This window comes from Malus sylvestris, chromosome 7, assembly GCF_916048215.2.
Source record: "Malus sylvestris chromosome 7, drMalSylv7.2, whole genome shotgun sequence".
Classification (NCBI taxonomy): domain Eukaryota; kingdom Viridiplantae; phylum Streptophyta; class Magnoliopsida; order Rosales; family Rosaceae; genus Malus; species Malus sylvestris.
The window spans coordinates 33,690,419-33,715,829 of NC_062266.1; the positions used below are offsets into that span (position 1 = coordinate 33,690,419).

Consider the following 25,411-nt stretch of genomic DNA (forward strand, 5'->3'; position numbering starts at 1 on the left):
AAAGTCAAATTTTGTATGTTTATCATTTCAATTTATCTTTATGCGGACTTTTTTTCTGTTGAATGGAAAGCATTCGTTTTTTGGTCTTTCTTTTTTATTTGTTAGTTGATTGCTTGATGCATTTTATGACAGTGATATGCAAAATGCAAAACATAATTTCTTTGTTTCTGTATACTGTTAAGATAATTCTACCAAAGGAAACAGAGATGAGTGAACTGCATGTTGCTTTTGTTTCTTATGGAAACAGAGGATTTTTTGCAACCACATCTTTTGTAATCAAGAACGTTCAACTTCATCTTGTTAATTGTACAGAGGATTTTTTGCAGCCACATTTTTTGTAATAAAAAACGTTCAACTTCATCCTGTTAATTGTACAATGTCCTTTCATTTCAGGCACTCAGCCCAAACAAAGTAACATACCAGAGCCCAAATATCCCTCTCAAGTCAATTCAATCAATTTTTTCCAGGAAAAATCAGCAATGACTGACTTATACAAACATAAAAAAGCACGACTTTGATTAAACAAGAAGAAAAACGCGTTACGAATATTCCACCATGACTTTGACTCGTATTGGGGGAAGTTACAAGGCAATGAAGTTGCAATTGCTCCGAAAAAGCACAGTTGAAGGGGCCTATTTATATAATCGTGTAAGTATCCCTCGTACATAATTAGCTATGAAGTTAGAAGAGCTAGAAAAAAAGCTTCAAGGAGTTGAAGGTCATCAACAGAAAGCAAGAAAAACGCGCCCATTACCACGAGACAAGAGCTCATAATTTAGCCATCGGTTATCTTCTATTGCACGCCCTATTTTTCCTAGGGTTTTCATCACGGCAGCCGCCAAACGGTTTGGATTCCGGTTACAGTTGCCAATGGTGGGTGCCCTTCAGCATGATACTAGTTTCTTCAGTAATATTCTTCATGGCTTTCCTATACGCCGTGACAATGTTCTACCGGATAGAGTATCATTTGGGTGTCAGCTATTTGGAGCAAGATCTCATATACAAGAAGATACAGGAGGCTAAGCAGCCACCCCCTGAGAGTCATGTGTCCATACAGTTAAAGGAGTGTCATACCTCTGGTGAAGTTATCAAAGTTGATGTTTTTAAGCTCTTGAAGCGCAAAGTTTACATTTACTTCACAACTTTAAGTTTGTTTGCTTTAACAATACTTCAGTTGTATGTGTGCCGGTTGTTTTTCCCAAGGTTTTAAAAAAACGTTAGGTGCTAGTCGGGTGGCGGGCTGGGTTCTAGTGCCTAGGCGGACTATACGGATTTAAGTAATACATTATATAAATTAATTAAATTTACTACATAATATATATAAATAAACATTGATACTATGTTATCTAAAAATATATATATATATATATATATATATATATAGGTAAGTTGTATCATTTTGTAAGCCCATATTATAAGCCCAAGGTTCTAAAAAACGCTGGGCGGAGGGCTGGGGCCTAGCGCTTAGGTGGCTAGGCGGACTAGACGGATTTAAGTAATACATTATATAAATTAATTAAATTTACTACATAATATATATATATATATAAATAAACATTGATACTATATTATTTAAAAAAAAATAAAGAATATATATAGGTATATATGTTAAATATGAGTATATATGTAAAGTTCCAAAGGTGTATCATTTTGTAAGCCCATATTGTTGGGACTCTCAATAAAATAAAAGGTTGGCCCTCCAATCTTTTTTTAATTAATCCTTCACCGACTCAAACCTAACAAATGCTAGCTAAAGGGTTACTAATTGCTTAAAACCCTAACTAAAGTAGTCGCTCTCTCCAATTACAAACTATCTTCTACAACCTACCGCCGCACCCATCTCTGCAACCTTTTACAACCCGTCGCCATCACCCATCCCTGCAATTGCACAAATCTCATCTACCTCTCTCTCTCTCTCTCTCTCTCTCTCACCATATTCGACTTCTCTTCTAGCAAACAGAGAGGCAGACGACATGACTCGGGGAGACAAGAAGGTTGTGAGTCCGTGCCATAAGTTTTTTTCCCAGACCGCCTAGCGTCCGCCGAGCCTGCCTAGCCCGCCCAGGCGGCCGCCTTACACTGCTTAATGTCCTTGCCGATTTAATGAACGATTTCGGGTAATTCACAGCAGAGCACTGCCGCCTAGACCGCGTTTTAGAACAACTTTTTCCACGCAGTATGACGACGTAGTTTCATGGTTGGATGCATGGTGGTCCGATGACGGTCGTAGAATCGTAGGTTAACGTACGTACAATAAATTCAATGTATATTCTATATAGGGAAAAGCTATGTATTCTTTCCCGTCCTATAAATTGAATGAATGTATACTCTATAAATTAGCAGCACCATTACTTGCCTTCATGCAGATTGCTACATGACCAAAATAATTAAAGAAGATTGGCTTACCAAATTTCAAGGCTATAGCAAGAGGGGAATAGATCTTCTCTGGATCCCCTTCTATCCGTATCCTGCATACCTCCCTACCGTCACTCACCTCCGCCTCCCACCCCAATTTCCACTGCATATTTCCCCGACCTTCAACCCCTCCCATTTTCTTCTCTGAAGTTCTGCTTCGTTGATCGCCGTTGGAGATGAAGACAAGGACGTTGAGGAGAAAGAGAAAGAGTGAGAAGTTGGAGAGGACGCGAGTGATCTCATCCTCACGATTTTACGTGAACAACTGAGATAATTTGGTCCCCAAAATCTATATGAAAATGATCCGGAGAGGATCCTGTCCCATAGCAAGAGGGATAGACTTCTCTCTTTGACGGAGCAAAGAGAAATAAGTTGACTTCTCCACAAGAAACTGCTTTGAAGTTTCTTGCATCTTGGCATTTTCCTTTTTCGTAGTTTTGTTAGAGGGATGGACTTTTATTAAGACTTTTATCATTCTATAAATTATATCGGTAGAATCCTAACAGATACAATTTTGGCAAGCTAATCTCTAGTTTTGAAAATGTTATTAGAAGTCTAAAATAGCCTTTCTGCACTTGTTCCTCTCTCACTTTTTTTTTATCAGAAAAAACACATGATGACTTTTCGGAAATGCCAATAACAGCTCAGTTATTATATACACAAAGCGTGAACAATTTTTTATTTGAAAAAAAAAGGGACATCATGAAGTGAGACCCCAACAATGGCTAAATTGGTATATAATCATAGATATTATCCCTAATTATAATTAGTATCTCGCTCGTTCCATGTTACTTGTAAGAATAATACGTCGGGTTTTACCCAAGAATGCCCTAGCAAGGTCCTCCTAATTAGAAATGGCCCAATTAACTACGTTTGGGCTCAAAGCAACATGTTTGGGCTTCAACGACTACAATGATAATAGTAGCAATAATTTAAGCGCCAAACTCACTCCACCTTCCCACCTTCCCACCTTCCCACCTTCCACCCTGCTCAACCTGGACTGGAAAGCTGAATCGAACTCCCCTCCTTTGACTGTAACTTACAAATCCCATCCGGTTCCTCTGCAATTCCGCAAGGTACAATCTTGCCTTCCCCCAATTCCTGAAATTTCAATTTCTGCAAACCCTAAATCCCTTTAAACCCTCTTTCCCTTCTTATTATTATGCTTCCAACTTGATACGAATTACCACATAAATACAATCATGAACTGAGTTTAAAGATTTCCTGATCACCCTTTTAGTTTCGGGCTAAATGTAATGTAAAACTAATCAAAATTGAATTTTTTTGCAACTAAAAGTTTAATTCTTTGTAAAAAAATCGGTGAAAAATGCAACCTTTCAGTACCCCACTTAGTGGGATAAGGCTTTGTTGTTGTTGTTATTGTTGTTGTTTGAAGAACAGTGATAAGTAGTGAAAGATGCACTTTTTAGTATTTGTTATCTGATCCATGTGAGACATGGATGTATAATAACCTGGTATACAAGTTAAGGTGAATATATGTGTTTGTAGACATAGCTGGGGAAGATGGAGAATATGCAGTATGCTGAGGAGCTTGTGAGGGAGTTTCTTGTGTTTAAAGGATTCACTAACACTTTGCAAGCTTTCGATTCTGAATTATCTACGGATATCAGTAAAGGGTTTCAAGTAGATAGGATAATGGAATTAATCTTCTCAGTGTATGTACCTAAGTTTCAGGCAGAAAAATTAGTTGGTCTGTTCAGTTTTTTCAAGCAGTGTCTCTCTTCATCATCCGAGACAGTACTTTTGACTACTCTTTCGAAACTGGAGGTGTCTATTCTACGCTACTACGTTGTTAATGCCATCCAGTCAGGGAGGAGGGACAAGGTTTTAGAGTTCTTTGGAATGATTGGGAATGATTTGTTGCAAAGGGGCCAGGATTGGACTGCATGGTTTGGTGGGTTTGTCTTTTTGTCTTTCTATTTTGATATAGTGATCTACTGTCTTTTGTTGATTTACCTTTTTATATGTGTGATGCAGCCATTCCTTATGTAAAGAAACCAAACTCTGATCCTGAGTTTCGTATATACTTTTCAAAGGAATGGTATGAGGCCTTGCGTTTATCTGTCAGAAATTTCTTTAGTGAGATCTTCAACGGTACTCATATCCTTCAGAATTTGGCTAATTTCATTTTTATATATGTTGTCTTTTGAGAGTGGGCTGTTCGTCGATCTTGGTACTTGTTGTCACATGGCGCCCAACTATGTAGGCTTTTGATATTATGATAATTTGAATTTCTCAGCTACCATATGAAAACCAGTTTCGTTTATATCAACCTTGTTCTTATTTTTTTGAGTTTATATATTTCAAGTGAAGAGGTCGCACTTGGTGCGATGGCAAGTGCCTTCGCCCATGAGCGGTAGGTCTTGGGTTCGAGACTTGGGAGCAGCCTCTCCATAAATGGGGGTAAGGCTAGCCGACATTCACCTCTCCCAGATCCTGCGTAAAGCGGGAGCCTTGTGCACTGGGTACGACCTTTTTTTTACATATTTCAAGTGAAAACCAGGTTAGTTTTACATTGATTTCTGCCCTTTAATTGCGCAATATGACTAAGTTTGAAGAAAATGCCCTTAACTAAACCACGCATACCAGCCCTTATGAAAATTAGTTCAGAAAAGACTACTGTCAACCATCTGAAAAAAGACATCAAGCAACTCAAGCTCAAGTTATCAAAACTTCAGGCTTTGTTGGAGGAAAAAGATGGTCAATTATGCCAGTTAAGAAGGTGAAGTTTTTCATTTTTTCATGTAGCCGATCCCACTCAGTGACTTGGATTTTCCAAGTCTCCAACCGAGAAGTTTTCCTCACTCAGGAAATTAAGGGAACACTACCTCAACCTACATGCTCCACTCACAAAGCTCCAACAAAAGAAAATTCAAAGAACTTAGAGAAGAAGGCTTTGGTGTATTTAACACAATACGTTGAAATGAAGGAAAGCTTATTTATTGATATCCCCGATAAGCTACAAATATGTACATATACATGAGTCAAAATAAACAAACAAGAGAGCCTTCACAAAGGTTGCTTAGGAGAAGTCGCAGCAGTCGGTAGAGCCCCAGAAAGAGAAGGCACCGGAGGGGGATCATTCGGAGCCTCAGTACTGGACAGAACCCTAGAAGTAGGAGGCATCAGAGGTTGATCATTTGGAGCTTCATTACGCGGTACAGCCCCAGAAGACGAAGGCAATAAATGCCTTTGGAACAAACCCACAAATCTCTGATGATCAAGTAAAACCTGACCATCAGATTCCTTCATCTGGTCCAGCTTCCTCTTCATGTTTGTAGCATAGTCATGTGCGAGACGGTGCAACTGTTTATTCTCATGCTTGAGCCCTCTAATCTCCTGTTTGAGACTCATCACTTCAGCCGCCAATGATTCAACTTGGCGGGTTCGAGCAAATAGGCGTTGGGCCATATTAGACACAGAACCTGCACACTGAACACTGAGAGCCAGAGAATCCTTAACAGCTAACTCATCAGATCGTTTGGAAAGTAGTCTGTTATCTTTGGGAGTGAGAAGGTTCCTGGCCACCACCGCAGCGGTCATATCATTCTTCATAACGGAATCCCCAACGGTAAGAGGACCAGTAGGGGAGACGAAGGATGGGCGCCATATGTTGTCTGGAGAAGGCGGGGCTGCCTCTTCAACAAGGTTCAAGTCAAAACGACGGTCGGAGGGGCCAGACATTTTCAAAGGTGTTGAAGAGAGAAGAGGTCGAACAAATCAAGATCTTAGAAGTGTAAGAATGGAGCTTCTACTGGTGGAGATTCAAGTGTGCTTTGGAACTTAATGCCAGCCCCTATAAAAATCTGCACTCGACGGAGCTTCAGAAATCGAAGAGGCGCCTGCTCAGAAATCGAAGAGGCGTTTGCTTTCTCAAAAGCTGGGCTGCTCAGAGACCACGAGGGTCGATCTCAGAAATCGAAGAGGCGTATGCTTTCTCAAAAGTTGGGCTGCTCAAAGACCACGAAGGCCGATCTCAGAAATCGAAGAGGCGCTTGCTTTCTCAAAAGTTGGGCTGCTCAGAGACCACGAGGGCCGATCTCAGAAATCGAAGAGGCACCTACTTTTCCAGCCTTGGCAGCACCTGTCACACGCACACTCAGCTTTGCGGAAATTATGGGCATTCTGTCGAAGACTTCTGGTGAAGTAGAAAGCACATGAGTCTTACTGTTCAATCACCCACTTCCCACACGCAATAGTAGCTCATGTGTATCACAGATAACTTTGCCAAAGTTCTCTGCCAAAGTTGAGCACGTGAAGCTTGCAGCTTCCACTACATCGCTCTGACCAAGACGGGTAAAAGAATAGCAAAGAAACAGCACTAACAAAGTTTAGACACATAAATTTTGAAGGTCTAGCTACCCCATATTATTACCCACAAGGGTAAAGGAACAGTATCACTGCTGGATAATTGGAAAGTCCCTGTGTGTCAACCTCTGTGCTTCGTGGCAAGGTAGACTAGCAAACATGCCCAACCTTTACTCACATTCGAGAAAACACTCCCAACAAGATTGCTTGCTCCAAAATCGAAGAGGCACCGTCCTCCGAATCTCGAGAGCCAGACTCCCAACATGACTACTTTCTCAAAAATCGAAGAGAGGGTAAAGGAACAGTACCATTGCTGGATAATTGGAAAGTCCCTGTGTGTCAACCTCTGTGCTTCGTGGCAAGGTAGACTAGCAAACATGCCCAACCTTTACTCACATTCGAGAAAACACTCCCAACAAGATTGCTTGCTCCAAAATCGAAGAGGCACCGCCCTCCGAATCTCGAGAGCCAGACTCCCAACATGATTACCTTCTCAAAAATCGAAGAGACACCGCTCTCCGAATCTCGAGAGCCAGACCCGCAGCAGGATTGCTTTCTCAAAAATCGAAGAGACATCGTTCTCCGAATCTCGAGAGCCAGATCCCTGATAGGATTGCTTGTTCGAAAACCGAAGAGGCAACACTTTCCCAACTACAAGAGCCGGATCTCCTTGGATAAAGCTGTCTGTAATCTTCACACGCAACATCAGCTTTCCACATACCACAGACCACTTTTTCAAAGTGCTCTGACAGGGTAAAGGAATAGCATTACTACTTGTTGTTAAGGAGACTCCTATATATGTCAATCTCCATCCCCAACGGACAGACAGACCTGCAAAAATGCTCAACCCTTCCTCATATATGAGAGGGCACTCTCAACGAAGCCTTTCGAAATATTCAGCTTTCTTTCCCCCCGATAATACCTCTGCAAACAAGTTATACTAGAGCAAGAATATCTCATATCATCAGGGTTAAAAGCAAGAGTATCCCATATCATGCTTTTTCCCTGTCTTTTCCTTTGGCCTTGTTCTTACCTGCAAGACAAGGAGAAAGAGAGCAATCAGTCAGCACTTGGAATCAAGCTTCCAGCCAGGAACTGACTGCCTGGAACTTACTTACCTGGCATTGCTCTCGAGTACTCATCTTCAACATCTTATGCTTCCAGGGAAGATACCGCATCTGCCTGAGGAACAGATAGGGCAAGTGAGAAGGATACAAGGAAGCATGTGGAGACAAGCGTAACAGCACACGTGCCGATACATCCATTACTCTGTCAAAGCAAAAGTATCCCATATCAGTAGGGTCGAACGTACTCTAGATTTGATGGACTTGTTTTGACCCTCAAATTCTTCAGTCGGCCTTATACTCTGGAGGAAACCAGAAAACCCTCCAGCTCAGTTCAAGAATAAGCCTGTGGAAAGTTACTTCTTCAAAAGCAAAAGTATCCCATATCATCTCTTCTCATTTTTCTTCTCTTTATCCTTCATGCTGCCTGCAAGATAGGGAGAATGTGAACAATCAGCCGGAGCTCTGATTGCTTACCTTGTCTGTCACCTCTTTCAGCAAATCCCCTAGCTCGGCAACTTGAGGGACTCCTACTACATGGTTTGTATCGCGCTTGACCAAGCCTGAAACTACAAGTAAGCTTCAAGTGAAATTGATACATTACCTTGTGCATCTCCACCAGTTAAAGATACCACCCCTGGATGGAGGAAGAGTACTTCCAGAGAAGATGCCACATCTACCTGTGAGACAGATAAGGCAAGTCAAGACGATACCACATTCCGATACTTAGAAGTTTCGTGATTACGAGATAATTCTCCCACAATATTTCCTAATGTCATTTGTACTAAATCATTCACCTGTACTCACTAAAGGAAAGCTTGAACCTATGTACTTGTGTAAACCCTTCACAATTAATGAGAACTCCTCTATTCCGTGGACGTAGCCAATCTGGGTGAACCACGTACATCTTGTGTTTGCTTTCCTATCTATATCCATTTATATACTTATCCACACTAATGATCGGAGCAATCTAGCGAAGATCACAAAAAGCGACCGTTTTCGCTACCTAGGATATATCGTGCAAGAGAACGGAGAATTAGAGAGATCTCAACCATAGAATAGAAGTTGGATAGATGAAGTGTAAGAGTGCATCCGGCGGGTTGTGTAACCGTCGTAGGCCACTGAAGCTCAAGGGAAAATTTTATAGGACGGCAATAAGGCCAGCGATGTTGTATGGCACAGAATGTTGGGCGGTGAAGCATCAACACGTACACAAAATGGGTGTGGCGGAGACGAGGATGCTTCGTGGGATGTGTGGGCACACAAGAAATGATAAGATTGGAAATGAGGATATTCGAGGTAAAGTAGGAGTGGCCGAAATTGAAGGAAAGATGAGAGAAAATCGGTTCCGGTGATTTGGACATGTGCAAAGAAGGCCTACTGACGCTCCGGTTCGAAGATGTGACTACGGGACAGAGGTTCAGGGCCAAAGGGGTAGAGGAAGACCTAGGAAAACTTTGGAAGAGACTCTAAGAAAAGACTTAGAGTACTTGGTTCTAACGGAGGACATGACACAAAACCGAGCGCAATGGCGTTCTAGGATTCATATAGCCGACCCCACTTAGTGGGAAAAGGCTTTGTTGTTGTTGTTGTTGTTGTGGTGCAAGGGATCGTCAGTATTTTGAGACTATCATGTTTTTGTCTCTTCCTTATTCCTTTATTTTACTTTTGAAACTCTGTAGTTGTTCGTCAGTAACCGATGCAAGCACTGAACGAACCATGAGTTCATCAAGTGTAGTGCATGAGGAAAATCGTCTTATATCTAAGGATACTCAGGAAACTTGCCCTCCTGATACTTTTCAAATAAGGGGAGCAGAGGTGGATCCAGATTGGGTTGTTGCTGGACACATGGGAAACAGACCAGAGTTTAACATATCTAAGTCTGATCCTAATTTAAGTTCTCAATCAACTCCTCGCGTGAGAGATGGTGGAACTGCTGATAGTATTCAGCTATACGAGGATGACCCCTATAATGGTAAGTAACTTCTGTACTGAATTATTTTCCCTTTGTGTTGTGGGGACAGTGCAGTAGCTGTTACGGAGATTATCTGTTTAGTAACTATGGAATGTGATTACAGAAAATGGCAGGGAAAGCCATTTAGAAGACTTCACTGAATTTAAGGTTGACTTCCAGGTAAACTGCTTCTAAGGCATGATTGGTTTGTGATGCTACAAGCTCATATTCAATTCGTTGCGCTTTAGTATTTTTGTAGCTCCTTGTTTTCTGATAACTTTTTTTCAGCTTCAGTTGTTTATGTTTTATCGGAGACTCCATAACTTTCGAATCATCATTGTTTATAGGAGACATTTTTGGGCCACACAAGTCCAATCAGTCGCTGCCGCTTTTCTGCATCTGGAAATAATATAGCCAGCGCATCTGAAGATGGAACAGTAAGGTATTAGTTCTATAGTTAGTAGTTACGAAAGTGCTACATTTATTGCTCAACTCCTTGACTATTGGCTGATTTCTCAACTCTTTGACCATCGGCTGATTTCAAATCGTAATCTGTATTTGTTCATTAAATAGGATATGGACCTATGACTCGTCAACTCCGGCATCTAGAAATGCAACCATTTATTGTGGAGCCAAGATTATGTCACTTGACTGGGAGTGCAAATCTGACCGATTGGTATGCATGCAGATTAGATTTTCAAAATGCACTTAGATATTGCTTGGCATTGGAATCTTAACCTGATTATTTGACAGTGGAATATCTAGTTTAAGTGTTTTTGTTCTTTTGACAAAAGCTTCTCATAGGCACTGCTAATGGAGGCATTAAAGCATGGAATGTCGATGCAAAGAGAGTTGTCTGTGATCTTAGCACGAGTGAAGAATTTCCAAGGTTCTTCCTGATATTACTCGTACTATTGTGTACTTCTTGGCTCTGTTATTTACCCTTTTTTTCCCTTGCTACAGTATCCTGGATATAAAGTGCAGCCCTGTAGAGCCAATTTTTGTTACTGCAGCAGCATCCAAGGGGTACATTCTTTCTGTAATCTTATCATATTTTCATACTAGACTCCGTGTTTGACCAAAAATTTTCCCCTATTGTAACAGCTCTATTCAACTGAAGTATGATACGAGCACTTTGCTTGAAATGATTATAATTTAAACATGAAACCATTCCTTTTACCATTACGTATATGCATATATGCTCATGTGTGTTTTTGTGTGTTTGGGGATTAAATTCTCATGAATGTCAGAATTATGACTTTTATTGTATTTGTAGGCACGGATCAAGTTATGTTGATAGTATGGGGTTCGCTTCATTAACTGTGTGGAATATGAAGACGTGGAAGGCTATGGTATATGCTTTCTTTGTACCAGAAGATCATTTATGCATGCTATAGCAACTTATATTCTTAAGCCTTTCATTTCCGACACTTGTAAGTTTAGTGCTTAACCTTTTGGGTTTCGTGAAGACAGTTCTTCCTCTTGGTAAAGATCCACCTGCAATAACATCCCTTAGTTTCAATCACAATGGGAAAGTTTTAGTGGCCGCTGCAACTGATGGAATGATTCACATGTTTGGTATCCACACATATTTTTGAACACTTTTGCATTTCTTGTGTTATTTATTTTTATTTTTCCAAGGTGGTTAAATTTTTGCCCTCAACAAAGGCATTTTAGCTGTGTGTTTAATCCCTCGTCTTAATAGAATCATAAACTGGTGCCCCCTTCTGCATAGCTTAGCTTGCCTGCATATGTACACATACTCATACAAATACGAACACCTTAACAAGCCAAAGATATGTCTGCCTATCTACAAATAACCGGGTGGCCTGCACATGACTCTGCTATAAGCTCCATTCTTTTCGGCCCTGATGAGACAAGTATTTTCAGTTTGGGAGTAGATGGAAAGGCAAGTGCTTTACATTCATTTTTGCATGAAGTTTGATTAGAGCATTTAAAATTTGCCCCCTCGTTATTACTTGAACTACAGCTGGTCTTATAATTTTGTCCTCTCAAAAGTATTTGCCTAACAGAACTGTTTTTGCGCTGTCAGGTGTTTGAATGGAGCTTGCAAAACCAAGGTCAAATCCTTTGGTCAAGAAACTGTACCAGGTACTTTTTCTTTGGCATCCCATATTATTAATAGATATTAGTTACACTGCAGTCTTGTCAAACAAAACTATTTCTCCATACACCTGATTAACTAGCGCTGCTCTCTTCCATTCCGTAGGTTCTGTGACCCTGAGAGCTCAAAAAGTTGCAGACATGAAATGGCTTTAGATGCTACCGGGAGGAGACTATTGGTAACATCCGGTTCCGTAAGAGCGCCCATATACCAGGTTGTTCTCTCTTCTCCATGCGTTTGTGTGAGTGGCTTCATTATGTATAGGGTTTCCCTGATTGCGGTGTTTTGAATATCTATGTGATGCATTGCGTTGATACAAATTTTTGTTTTGTTAACTTGGTTCAGGTTCGGGGTCATGTGAATGGGTTGAGCCCTCTCCCACACAGTGCTGCTATAACTACTGTAGATTGGCACCCGACTTTACCCATCTTCTTAACAGGATCGGCTGATAACTCTGTCCTGGTAACATCTATGTCATAAATGTTTGACTTTTATCTCCGTGTTCTTGGTGTGCCTGACGTTGGATGAAGTTCACTTCCGGTGTGTTTGAACTGGTTTCGTTCTGGCTTTCATCTGAGCAATGTGTCTTGTATTAGTGTGTAGGTGTAAATCATTGAACAGTTTTTATAGAGCATAGCCCTTGAGACAAACAAGCATCATAGTTGATGACATTTTATTACAAATCGGAAAATACAACTGAATGAATCTGTATAAGTTCGGAAGTATATAACAGATTAGGAGAGTAGAGCTTTACCGTTTACCTTTGAAATCTCCCCTACAGCTTTTCCTTCACAGGCAACGGTCGTCACATAATCCGATCTTTGATATCATCCAAGAACCGGAAATAGGCATATCGCCAAGTTGTCTTGAGAACTAAAGTACCACAGACACTCCAGAATCCTATGACGAAACCAAGCACCAAGCTGACATAAAATCCTAAGCTTATGAAACCATCATCATCTTGTTTGGTCTTGTCACTTCCACTGCCATTAGGGACTGCAGGATCTTCAGTTGTTGCATCTCCCGGGCATTCTGGTGTGAGCGGTTGCCCGCAAAGTCCAAGATTTCCCGTAAATGCAGAAGCATCAAAGGTTTGAAGTTGAGTGCTTAGCGGAATCCTTCCTGTTAAGTTGTTGTATGACAAGTCCAAGACACTAAGATAATGTAAGCTGGAAAAGCTCGAAGGAATGCTACCAGATATCTGGTTTCGTGACAAATCGAGCGATTCTAACATCTCCAACTGGCCAAATTTGTTAGGAAGCACCCCAGTGAAACTGTTTCTTGAAAGGTTCAGAGAAATCAACTTCATCAAACTTGTTACACTTTCTGGAATGTCTCCATTTAAGTTGTTGCTTGAAATGTCAATGCTTCTCAAACGCTTAAGATTTTCGCCGAACTCAATCTCTATTCCTTTCCAAATCAGTTGCACAAACCCAACAATAATGTTGTCCTCAACCTCGGGGGACATAGAAGACAAAGCTGTTATGTTAGGGAGGCAAAATGGTAAGGCCCCAGATATATTGTTCTTGGAGAAGTCCAAAACATGAAGGGCAGGAAGACTGCATAGGCTTAAGGGTATGCTTCCATAAAACTCGTTTGACCTTAAGCGAAGAACCAGCAACTTTGTTAGGCTCGGGCCTATCCATGTCGGTATCTCTCCAGATAGTTTATTGGCACCGAGATCAACAACCCTTAACTCTGTACAGTTCTCCAAAGATGGCAATTCTCCAGAAAGGTTGTTGTCATGTAAGCGTAACAATGCAGCATTCTTTAAGTAGCCTAATGAGCTTGGAATTTTTCCGAAGAAATTGTTCTTAGCCATGTTCAAAGAGAACAATCCTTGAAACTGCATCCAACAACTAGGAAGTTCGCCGGATAGCTGGTTCTCGGAAAGGTCTAGATTAAACAAGTTTGGAGTTTCTGTTTCACAAAAGGAAGATAAGGGTCCCGAAAGCATGTTTTTGGAGAGAAGCAAGATGGCTACACTTGAAGGAAATGGCGGAAGTGGACCGTCCAAGCGATTAGATGACAAGTCAAGTGAAAAAAAGGTGCTGTTTTTTGTTGATAGATTTGGCAACTTTCCATGGATTTGGTTCATCGATAGGTTTAACTCGAATAAGCTGGAAGACAGGTCCCAAAACTTATCAGGTATAGAATCCGAAATCTCAGCATCAGACATGTAAAGTGAAGTAAGTTTTGTCTGAGTTTGAATCCATTTCGGAAAAGCAGGGCCAACCTTGCAGGAGTCCAATCCTAGTGATTTGATTTGGAAAGGCGGAGTCCAATCCGAGCTCAAGTTGAAAGACAAAGGATTATGAGAAAAATCCAAAGAGTTTAAACGCGAGAGATTGGAGAAGTGTACTTCAGTTACGACACCATTCAAAGAATTCCAAGAAAGATCCAAATCTTCGAGGCTGGAAAGTTGTCCGATACTCTCTGGTATAGATCCGTTGAGCTGATTTTTGGAGATAAATAACTGCCTTAACAACGAAAGACCTGTAAAATCAGGCAGTGATCCGGTGAACTGGTTTAGAACTAGGCTCAAGGATCTTAGCTGGGAGAGTGGCTGAAAACTTTCTGGAAGAGATCCACTTACATTGGTGCCATCAATGTACAATTCTTTCAAGGATGAAAATCTTGTAAGGTTATCAGGAAATGAACCCGAAAATAGGTTCCCACTCAAGGACAAGGACTCGAGGGTGTCTTGAGCACAAGACAAGTTTTCGACAGAGTCTTCAAGTCTGTCAGAAAGTTTGTTTTCCAGTAAATTCAACAACTCTAAGTTGCAAAGGTTTCGAAAGGACTTTGGTATCCTGCCTTCAAGTTTGTTATACGAGAGATCAAGAGACACGAGAGAAACCATGTTTGCAAAAACATCTGGGAAGGGACCTTGCAACTGATCACCAGCTAAACCAATGTGAACAAGGTTGGTGCTAACATTGGCCATCCAATAAAATATCGAAAGATTAAGAAAATTATACGAGAGTTCAAGGACTTCAAGAGAGTTAGAAGAATTGACAAAAGAAAGCGAACTCAGTTCGACATTGGGAAGATTACATGAAGATAGCTGAAGCTCAACAAGTGAAGGGAGTTTGCTTATAGACTCTGGCCAATTTACAACCTCGGAAAAATTAAGACCCGACATGTTCAAGTACCTCAAAGAAGAAAGATGAGATAACCACTCGAGATTTTCAAATGTGACATAGTTCCATGCAAGATCAAGAGCATACAAACTAGAGAGGTTTCCGAGTTGGGGAGGAATTGGTCCGCTAAGACTAGCACCTGCCAGTTTGAGGTGCTTCAACCGGCTTAAAGAACCGATGAACTTGGGAATTTTTCCTTTGAAATTATTGAAACTGAGGTCCAAGTAAGTTAGATACGGCAATTCAAGTAGAGAAGGAGCAATGACACCACTCAAAGGAGTTTCAACATTATAAACATCAAAAGAGTTATAGTAAAGATCTAGTGTGACGACATGACCTGTTTCGTTGCTGCAAGTGATTCCTCTCCACTCGCAACAATCTTTGCCGGTTTCCCAAGAGGCAAGAACATTGGACTCATCGACGAGGCCTTGTTTGAACTGAAGCAGAGCGGTTTTTTCTGTTTGTAAGCACCTGATGTTGGAACTGATTCCGGCACTCAAACAACAATTGACAGATGTAAGCACAAACAAGACAGAATATATGACTTTGAACAACATGGTATGTGAATTTGGGAGTGAAAAGCAAGAGATGTTGCTTTAAAGATTGATCATTTGCAGTGCGTGAATGGTTTCATATCAACACGGAATGTGATGGGCGGAGGTGAAAGGGATGTTGTTAACTTTAATACATTTTGCTAACAAAACGGAACCGAAAGTCATTGTGTTCATTTGATATAATATATGTCTATGACCATTTGTTTGTTCTTAAGCTTTCTATGGGTGGCAAAGTCAAAAGTAAACGCCAATATAATATTTATAAATCAATAGAAAAAAATGGGGATTTCATTTTTTTTAAAGGACCAACTTGTGGCAGAGCCATGTTGATCTACTTTTTTGGGGTTGAAAGGACTCACAAAAGTATTTTAGCCTTATCTAACCATCATTGCATGATTCAACATGGCCACGAATCAGACCTAGGACTAGCTATATGAAGATGGGAATTTAATTGGAATAATAAGGTGGATTGAGGTGTTTTGTCCCACCTTTTAGGATGCTACCCCGAGTGGCATCTAAAGGTCTGATTGTCCGGAGGTAACCTTCCCCGTCCACACCAATCCCTTACAGAATGTATGTTTAAGAAAAATGGATGATTTCACCACTTCAATAAGCTCGGTGAAACTGATCACACTGCCATACTATAATAAAAGAACGACTCCAATCCAATAAGGTTCTTCGCTTTGTGAGGATCGGGAATACGTTTATCGTACACAGTCTTACCGGCGCTCATTAGGTGTAGCCCAAGTTTTATAAATCAAATGAAAGAGGAATGCTAAAGCACTCTAGAATATAAGATTCTAAAAGACGTTAGGTGCTAGTCGGGGTCTAGGCAGACACATAGGCGGACTAGACGGATTTAAGTAAATCTATTATATTTCGTGTAAATAAGTACTTGTTTATACTTAAAAAATATATAATTTCATCATAAATTATAAAATAGAATGACATATATATATATATATATATATATATATATATATTATAAAGTATTGGAACATAATGAAAATATGGAAAACAAACATATAATGTGCGTTCATTTAAGTATTCAACAAGTTTCTTACAATTTATTGAAAAAAATAAAATGTAAATGGAAGTTATCTATTTTCTGTCTAAGTAAGTCGCAACCTAGAGTGTCTAGGCGGGTCTGGATGGGCTAGACAGGTGTTTAGACGATCTAGGCGGCAGGGACGAAGCCAGAGATTTGTGTGAATGGGGGCATCCTCAAACAACAAAGTCATAATTAAAAACCTCAAGAATTTACTAAACACAATACTTATATATTAATCCAAAAAGTTTTTCATACAACAGTCCCTTACAATATCCCTCGACGCGTTTTCATGTTCTGAAAGCGTTGCATGACAACATCATTACCAATACCATCAAATATCTCTCTCTATAAAAATAACCATGTTATCATTCATCCATTGATCTCCCATTCGATTTCTCAATCGATTCTTCAGAATTTTCATGGCCGAAAATGCTCTTTCAACGGTTGCAGTAGCAACTGGAAGAGTTAGTGCTAATGTCACAAGCAAGTAAACCAGCGAATACACCTTGTGTTTTTTGCATTGAACCATTTTTTTTGCAAGATCTCCAATCTCTTTTAAACCTGAAAACTCAATGCTAGACCGCATATCCATAATGTAAGTCTCAAGTTGAATCTTAAGTATCACTAGCTCATTCATAGAGAAGTCTTTAGGATAAAACTGGGCAAGACGCAATAGCTTTTGGCTATCAAAAGCAGAGAAGGAGTCGGCTGGACATAAACATGCCAAACAAAGAAGTAACTCAGTGTTGGTCTCATTGAAACGATTATTTAGTTCTTGAAGCTGCCAATCCAAAACAACATAAAATATCCCAACACAATAATGATGCATATTTGTGACTGCTTGTGCTTTTCGTTGCCCTCGCCTTCGAGAAAGAAACATATCATCCATATTAGGCACATCAATATCATGTTTAAGACAAAAATCTGAGACTTTACTAAGTAAAGAATCCCAACCACTTTTCCTCATTATCTCCAACCTTTGCTTACAAACTCCAACCAACTTCATTGCATTTACAATATCCTGATCCTTCCTTTGCAATGCTTGTGACAATTCATTGGTTATTCCTAGTATATCTTTCATCAACTGTAGATTAAACACAAAATCAAATGATTGCATGGAATCCAATAAATTATTCGCTTTACATCTTTGTTGAGAGCTTACTCCATCATCTGCTATTACTTCAAGTACATCAAGTATGGATGAAAACATAGTCATGATACTTACTAAAGTACCAAAGTGTGAACCCCAACGTGTTTCTCCAGCACGTTTCAAAGTAGTTTCTTGATTTTTGCCTTTCCCACTTGTAAACTCACCACTGTTAAGTGCTTCAATAACTGCAATAGATTGCTTCTCTCGAAGAAGATCATAACGCTTCGATGAAGCTCCAACAACATTTACCAAAATAGTAACTATACTAAAAAAAGACTCAATTTGGATGTTCTTCTTTGCCACAACTACAAGAGCTAATTGAAGTTGATGTGCAAAGCAATGAATATAATAGGCAGAACCACTGTCTTTCATAATAAGAGCTTTAAGACCATTGAACTCACCTTGCATATTGCTGGCCCCATCGTAACCTTGCCCACGCAACCTAAACATGCTCAATTTATGCCTAGAAAATACCTCATCAATGGTTTCGTTGAGTGAAAGAGCAGCAGTACTAGTAACATGCTCAATACCAATAAAACGCTCAACGACATGCCCATTCTTGTCCACATAACGCAATACAATAGCCATTTGTTCCTTCGTTGATACGTCGCGAGATTCATCAATCAAAATAGAGAACAGCGAAGTGCCAATGTCTTTAATAATAGTCTTGATGGTCTCAGTTGCACAAGCATTTACAATGTCTTTTTGAATATCTGGTGATGTCAATTTGTGATTCTCCGGAGCATTTTTCAAAGTAACAGCTTTCACATCCTCATTGTGGTCGGCAAGAAACTGTAGAAGCTCAAGAAAGTTTCCATGGTTGCTTGAATGTTCAGATTCATCATTACCACGAAATGCAAGCCCTTGTCTCAAAAGAAATCGACAACAATCAATTGATGCATTCAACCGAGCTCTATATTGAATTCGAGCTTCATCATGAGTTTTAGAGAAAAAAGATTGGATATGTTGCTTTTGACTCCTTAAAGCTTCAAAATTACTCCATGCTTGATTATGTGCACTATTGACGCCTCCAATATGAGTTAGAAGTCTTTCTTTCTTCTTCCAGTTAGAAAATCCTTCTCCAACAAAGAAATCACCACCTGCTTGTTCTCCAATGTTTGGTTTAAAAAGGTAGCAACACAGACAAAAGGCAGCATCTTTTTCTACACTATATTCCAACCAAGTAGGAAAATCATCAAACCAAGCAGGGTTGAATCGTCTTTGCGTGTCTCCATATTTCTTGTAAGGAAAATTATGGGTTTTAGGTTGTTGAGGACCAGCTAGCACATACGCTCTTCGTACTTGATCTCGAATATTAGGATTGTAATCCAAAATTCGAATTCGCTTACCAGGATCTGATGGAAGATTTGATAAAATAAATTCTGTACTATCTTGTCCCCGAGTATCATCATTTTTCTCAATAACTGGGGATGGCGGCACTGATATTTTTTTGAAAAACCTCTCCATGATGTTTTAGTCTGCAAAGTCAATCATATTGATACCAATAACATATAAGGTTCATACGTAATTTGTATAATTTATAGAATAAAAATCTCAATAAAATTCTTAGACTCTTAGTCCTAGAGTATACTGTGCTAATATGCCTAATAACTAATCCATATCCAACCTAGGCAACAATTCAATTAACCAATATGGCAATACCAATAAGCATACAAATTCTTCAACAAATAAACATTTAATTCAACTAATCATATGAATAAATGTATACCCATATTCATAGAATTCGTAATTTCATAATTTCATTCATCAATAATCATAGAATTCATATCAATAATCAATAACCAATTACCATATGATTCTATATTTCTATACCAATTAAACAAAAATTCGTCTTAAATAATTAATTATGGTTATGGATTATAGATTTAGGAATTAAAAATTTTACCCTAAATATATATATGTCGGCTAGAGAGTAGCTGGCTGGAGTGGCTGGCTATTGGCGTGGCTGGGAACATCACCTTGCTCTTGTTCCGTTCCGTTTCAAGATGTTGGGAATTTGGGGAAAGAGAGCAGCACCACGCTGCTCTCTGATTGGCAAGGGAAATAAAAAGGAAACGGAGAGATGGGAATCAGGGAATGGGGGTGGACTGTGGAGACAAGCGGTCCCCCTTTTAACATACTTTTTTTTTGTTAACATATACGAAACGACGCCGTTTCGTTTATTTTTTTTTTGTACCAGGACCAAAACGACGTCGTTTTGGCCTGGATTTTAAAAAAAAAAATATAAGACCCAGCTCTGCTTCTGCAGAACCAGGTCGGAGAGCAGAACCAGATCAGTTCAGTGAGGGCTCTGCTGCTGCAAACCCAGCTCAATTTGAGCAGCATGCCAGCGTCAGAAAAATCTTAGTGGGGGCATCCACCCCCTAGGCCCATGGCAGCTCCGTCCTTGCTAGGCGGGCGTCTCAGCAAGTCTAGGCGCCATTTCTTAATTTTCAAACGTTTAGGTATTAATCGGGGCAGTGACCAGCCGTCTAGCGTTTAAACAATACCTAAACGGCATTAGACGGAAATTTTTAAAATAGTGCTGGAATATCACGATAACGGTAAACCAGTTATGCAAGTTAGGTGTCCTGGCAAACCACCCAGCAGCCCGCGTGTGAAATATGCCCAGCATATGCGTAGGCAGAAGTGTTGGTCCGAAACAGGCCCAAAACCGTCTCGTGACGTGACCCACCCGTGCCCCTTTCGAGACAAGCTCAGCTTTGAACGAAAGAAGTTGAACAACATTTTACTTTTGTTCGATACAACCAAAGCCCTCCCGTCCCTCCTAAACACTCTTTATCCATCTGTCGCCTCAAAACCTCCGCCAAATTCAGCGGCGACTTCAACACGATTTAACCACTCCCTACCTACATACATACGTTCTTTTAAATCCCTCCGCCACACACTTCCCCCTCACCTTCCTCCTCTCCCTCAGAACCTCCGCATTCCCCTTCCAAAAACCCGAATCTCCCTCCCTCTTCCTCTCTCTCTCTCTTTCCTTCCAAACAAAATGGCGCACGTGGTGGCTATGCGGGCGATTCATAGCTCGATCCTCTCTCCCAGCTCTGGATCTGCACGCGGCCGCGCCGCCGACAAGCTGAAGCCGCCGACGAGCTTTGCGTACAAAGTTATGGCTTTTGAGGAGAAGCAGAAGGGATGGAGGTGGAGAGTGTTTGGGAATAGGAGGTCTGAGATCACCGCCAAGCTTCCCCTTCAGACGGAGGTCGTTCCCGTCTCGCCCGAAGACTCGCCCAAGGTTCGTGCTACTGTTCAATCTTCCTTTTTTTTTTTTTTGGGAGCGTGATGTGTTTGGTTGCTGCCGTTAACAATGCGGTCTAGTGGTATTCCTCCTTATATAGTAACTCCGAGGTCTCAGGTTCGACTCGCTTGGATGGCAAGTTTGATACTTTAATTTAAAAAAAAGTATAATCTGTTTCGTTGCCCAGAAATTGTAGGAAATCATGACCAAAAGTGAATTTCTTTTGTTTTTTCGATGTTGAATTGATAGTAATTAGACTGATTACTAGATGTTTAGCTTCTTAGACTGTAGAGATGTTGCTTTTGGTGGCCGAGGAAGGACCTCCTTGGAATTGCTTTTATAGAAAGCACTTCTGCTCATAAGCGCTTTTATTAGAATGACTTGAGAGATTTCGTTTAAAGTTCGTGTGCTTTAGAATGCATGCTCAGTTTGTTTAGTTTGTGTTGCTGATCAGATAGAGGATCAGCTGAGGGCAATTCAGCAACTTGACGACACAGCAGTGGGTATGTGGTCAAGGCCTGTGGTCAAACGTAAGACAAAGATTGTTTGCACAATTGGTCCTTCCACCAACACGCGCGAAATGATCTGGAAGTTGGCAGAGGCCGGAATGAATGTTGCTCGTATGAATATGTCGCATGGAGATCACGCGTCTCATCAAAAAGTTATCGACTTGGTTAAAGAATATAATGAACAACATGAAGACAATGCCATTGCGATCATGCTTGATACCAAGGCAAGGCTCCCCCTATTGTTTCTTGTTTCCTTCAATATCAAGTCATCAGTTTGAATTGCTTATCTTTTACTATTCGGAGAACATCTAAGCATTCCATTGATGAATGTTGTTCTGTATCAGGGTCCTGAGGTTAGGAGCGGTGACCTGCCACAGCCAATCAATTTAGAAAGTGGGCAGGAATTTACCTTTACAATCAAAAGAGGGGTTGGCACAGCAGATTGTGTTAGCGTGAACTATGATGATTTTGTTAACGATGTAGCACCGGGAGACATGCTTTTGGTTGATGGTATGCTGAATTTTACTTTTCTTTTGGTTAAAAATTGAAATTATGTTTATATGCACTCTGAATCTTGATTTGTGCTGCAGGTGGTATGATGTCATTTCTGGTGAAGTCCAAGACAGAAGAATCAGTGAAATGTGAAGTTGTTGATGGAGGAGAGCTTAAGTCTAGGCGACATTTGAATGTGCGAGGGAAAAGTGCAACATTGCCTTCTATCACTGGTTGGACTCCTAGATTGTCGATTCAATCCTTTACAATCCATTAAAGATGTTTTCTTTTATTTCTTTATGATCTGTTTTCCTAATAATATAGTTGTCTAAACTTATTTATTGCAGAGAAAGATTGGGAAGATATTAAATTTGGAGTGGACAATAAAGTTGACTTCTACGCTGTTTCATTTGTCAAAGATGCGCAAGTTGTTCATGAATTGAAGAATTATCTGCAAAGTAACTTTCCAAATACTTTTATCATATATTCAGAAAATACATTTGAATACTACATTTTGTGTAATGCTTTTGAATAAATGTATCTTAACCTATTTTATATTGCAGGTAATAATGCAGATATACACGTTATTGTTAAAATAGAAAGTGCAGACTCTATCCCAAATTTGCATTCGATTATCACAGCATCCGATGGGGTAATTTCTCGAATCAATGAGTGGAAACGTGATGCTTAATAAATGATTTACATGCTCTTTCTCCTGGATATTTGCATCTTAATATGTGAATAACACATTTTGAAGATAATACTGACATGCAATTATCTGATTTTAGGCAATGGTTGCAAGAGGAGATCTTGGTGCAGAGCTCCCTGTTGAGGAAGTTCCGCTTTTGCAGGTACTTAACGATAAACACATTGCAATTGAATCCACTTAACAAGATTGTTACATTAAGTTGAGTTCATTTAGTACATTCTGAATTCTCTCTTTTATTTCAAAATGTAGGAAGAGATAATTAGGATATGCCGTAGCATGGGAAAGGCTGTTATTGTGGCAACAAATATGCTGGAAAGCATGATTGTTCATCCAACACCAACCAGAGCTGAGGTATCCGACATTGCCATTGCTGTTAGAGAGGGTTCTGATGGAATTATGCTTTCTGGAGAGACTGCTCATGGAAAGTAAGTTGTTGTGGCTATTGGAATTATACTGTCGGAACCAGTTTTGGACTATATACTAACATTTAGACCGTAGCATAATGTAATAAAGAGATTTCATATCCATGTAGGTTTCCTTTGAAGGCAGTGAAAGTTATGCACACTGTCGCACTTCGGACTGAGGCGACTATCTTGGGTGGCGCAGTGCCTGCCAATCTTGGTAAAGCTTTCAAGGTTAGGGAACATATACTTATTCATTCAGTTTCAATAGGCAGCATCTTATTCATTCAGTTTCAACCGACTCTGAAGTCGTTTTTCCTGCAGAACCATATGAGTGAGATGTTTGCTTACCATGCAACCATGATGTCCAATACTCTTGGTACCTCAATCGTTGTCTTTACCAGATCTGGTTTCATGGCTATTCTATTGAGCCATTACCGACCTACCGGGACCATATTTGCCTTTACGAATGAGTGAGTTTTCATGTTAACTGTCACAGAGGCATTATTTGTGATAGTGTTACTAGAATTTTGTTTTGATTCTCCTTGATAGATTTGTCATCCCCCTCCTCCGGGCGGGTGCACGGCAAGAATTTTGTTAAAGTTGTAACTGTATCAGTTAAAATATGCTGTGCAAGTTCTATTCATTAGGAAAGTGAATTTGATTTTTTGACTGATCAAGTACTTTGATGGCCATGTAGTAAGAGCATACAACGGAGGTTGGCTTTGTATCAAGGCGTATGTCCCATATACATGGAGTTCACAGAAGATTCTGAAACAAGCTTTAACAATGCCTTGACTGTGCTGAAGGTGACGTTATGCTGCATATTTCCTAAATTTACGGCAACATAAGAGTAATTTAAATTTGTATTTGGTCACATACGGGAATTATCCAATCGGCCATTTTTATATCGGGTTTCATTTCCCTTAAAGGCTCATCCTTGAATCAATCTTGACAGTATCAATATTTTCGTTTATTTTAACTTTTTCATACGACACTTTTGGTTCTGATTTGGACTAACATAGCTATATGCTATTCAACCATGCCAACACTGATGATGCATTTTCCGGTGCTTTGTTTACAGAAGCAAGGATTGGTAAAGGCAGGAGAAGAGGTCGCACTCGTTCAAAGTGGCAGGCAACCCATTTGGCGGCTCCAATCCACTCACAACATTCAAGTGCGCAAAATTTAGGTGCAACTGAGATGGAAATGTCTCCCTCGTAACATAGATTTCTTCGTCTACACTACGATAATTTCCAACGATAGCGTATCTCTTGTAGTTCCAGCGGAATTGTTGTGGTAGTTTCTTGCTTTGGTTGTTTTTTCTTGTATTGCACTCTTTTGTGATCCTATATGCTTATTTTTTGTTTTACAATTTTTCCTTAAATAATTTTGGTGTATGTTTTAGAACAAGAAGAAGTTGTTGAGTTATAAATTTGGCAGTTGGAATGAAATGTCTTAACTTATTACTCAAACTGTAATGTCTTTTAATAGTTTGATTGAGGAAACAGATCGTCACCTTTTGATATCCGCTGCTTACCGTTTGTTGCATAGCCGTTAACCACTGGCTAGGGTGGATTTTACGTCGGCTGCACGAGTGTGGGACTAAGATTGAGGGAGTTTCGTGCTTGAAAGTTGTTCTACCGATGATGTGAATTTACGGATGGTTTGAACTTGAAGGGGCATTGATGGAATGAGGCAGATTTTTTGTTTATTAAAAAAGTTATTTATAGCTACGTTTTTTAAAATCAATTTTAATCTTACTTGTCCCGTAACTCAAAAATCACCATTTTACTTTTTAAAAATCAAAATTTGTTTCATTTTAACTTGTGAATTCTTTTTTTTTTTCCTGAAACTCAAAAGTTCTCATTTTACTCTTTGAAACTTAAAATTGGTTCTATTTTAACTTGTGATACTCTTTCCCTTGAAACTCAAAAGTTGCTCCAGCACTTATGTGAAACCCACCACCCAATAAGATTATGCCACACGTGTCATTGAATTTGATTATAAATCTTCACTATGCATAAATATTTAATAATATTAAGTTTAAAAGAAGAAATTAAGAATTTGAATTTTTTTTGGGTTGTTGTGCTTGAGTTACAGAGATGAAAAAAAAGAAAGAATTGATTAGTCTGTTGTATCCAAATCAAGCACAGGTAACAAAATAACATAATTAAGGCGATGTTGAGCCAATTCTGAGTTTTATAGAGCAAATGATGACTTTTGAATACTAGGGGGCATGAGATCAAAATC

General features: G+C 39.8%; 3 protein-coding genes and 1 pseudogene across 5 annotated transcripts; 2 read left to right on the top strand and 2 right to left on the bottom strand.

Moving 5' to 3' along the window:
* The first annotated feature begins 609 nt into the window (after positions 1 to 609).
* LOC126629329 (uncharacterized) lies at positions 610 to 12,647 on the top strand. Of its 3 annotated transcripts, none has more exons than XM_050299348.1 (16): positions 610 to 3,491; positions 3,925 to 4,330; positions 4,414 to 4,535; positions 5,022 to 5,158; positions 9,491 to 9,783; positions 9,887 to 9,942; positions 10,110 to 10,204; positions 10,336 to 10,438; positions 10,557 to 10,651; positions 10,726 to 10,788; positions 11,039 to 11,114; positions 11,232 to 11,340; positions 11,559 to 11,671; positions 11,816 to 11,874; positions 11,993 to 12,101; positions 12,233 to 12,647. In XM_050299348.1, the coding sequence occupies exons 2-16, from the start codon at positions 3,940 to 3,942 to the stop codon at positions 12,365 to 12,367; spliced, it is 1,956 nt and encodes a 651-aa protein (XP_050155305.1). In that variant the 5' UTR covers positions 610 to 3,491; positions 3,925 to 3,939; the 3' UTR covers positions 12,368 to 12,647. The 3 variants fall into 3 exon arrangements, with proteins under 3 accessions (XP_050155305.1, XP_050155304.1, XP_050155306.1); XM_050299347.1 differs by having other exon boundaries at positions 4,414 to 4,533; positions 5,014 to 5,158; XM_050299349.1 differs by lacking the exons at positions 610 to 3,491; positions 3,925 to 4,330; positions 4,414 to 4,535 and adding an exon at positions 4,558 to 4,734 and having other exon boundaries at positions 4,920 to 5,158.
* A 45-nt stretch (positions 12,648 to 12,692) lies between these two features.
* On the bottom strand, positions 12,693 to 15,587 carry LOC126630311 (receptor-like protein EIX2). Its single transcript, XM_050300397.1, has one exon. It carries the CDS (start codon positions 15,585 to 15,587, stop codon positions 12,693 to 12,695), a length of 2,895 nt encoding a protein of 964 aa, XP_050156354.1.
* Positions 15,588 to 16,796: 1,209 nt separating this feature from the next.
* Positions 16,797 to 19,854, bottom strand: LOC126629326 (uncharacterized; annotated as a pseudogene).
* A 688-nt stretch (positions 19,855 to 20,542) lies between these two features.
* On the top strand, positions 20,543 to 24,612 carry LOC126629327 (plastidial pyruvate kinase 2-like). Its single transcript, XM_050299345.1, has 12 exons — positions 20,543 to 21,044; positions 21,502 to 21,780; positions 21,901 to 22,066; positions 22,147 to 22,281; positions 22,396 to 22,506; positions 22,612 to 22,700; positions 22,837 to 22,899; positions 23,007 to 23,182; positions 23,290 to 23,392; positions 23,483 to 23,631; positions 23,859 to 23,967; positions 24,243 to 24,612. Exons 1-12 carry the CDS (start codon positions 20,799 to 20,801, stop codon positions 24,348 to 24,350), a joined length of 1,734 nt encoding a protein of 577 aa, XP_050155302.1. The 5' UTR covers positions 20,543 to 20,798; the 3' UTR covers positions 24,351 to 24,612.
* The last annotated feature ends 799 nt before the right edge of the window (positions 24,613 to 25,411 follow it).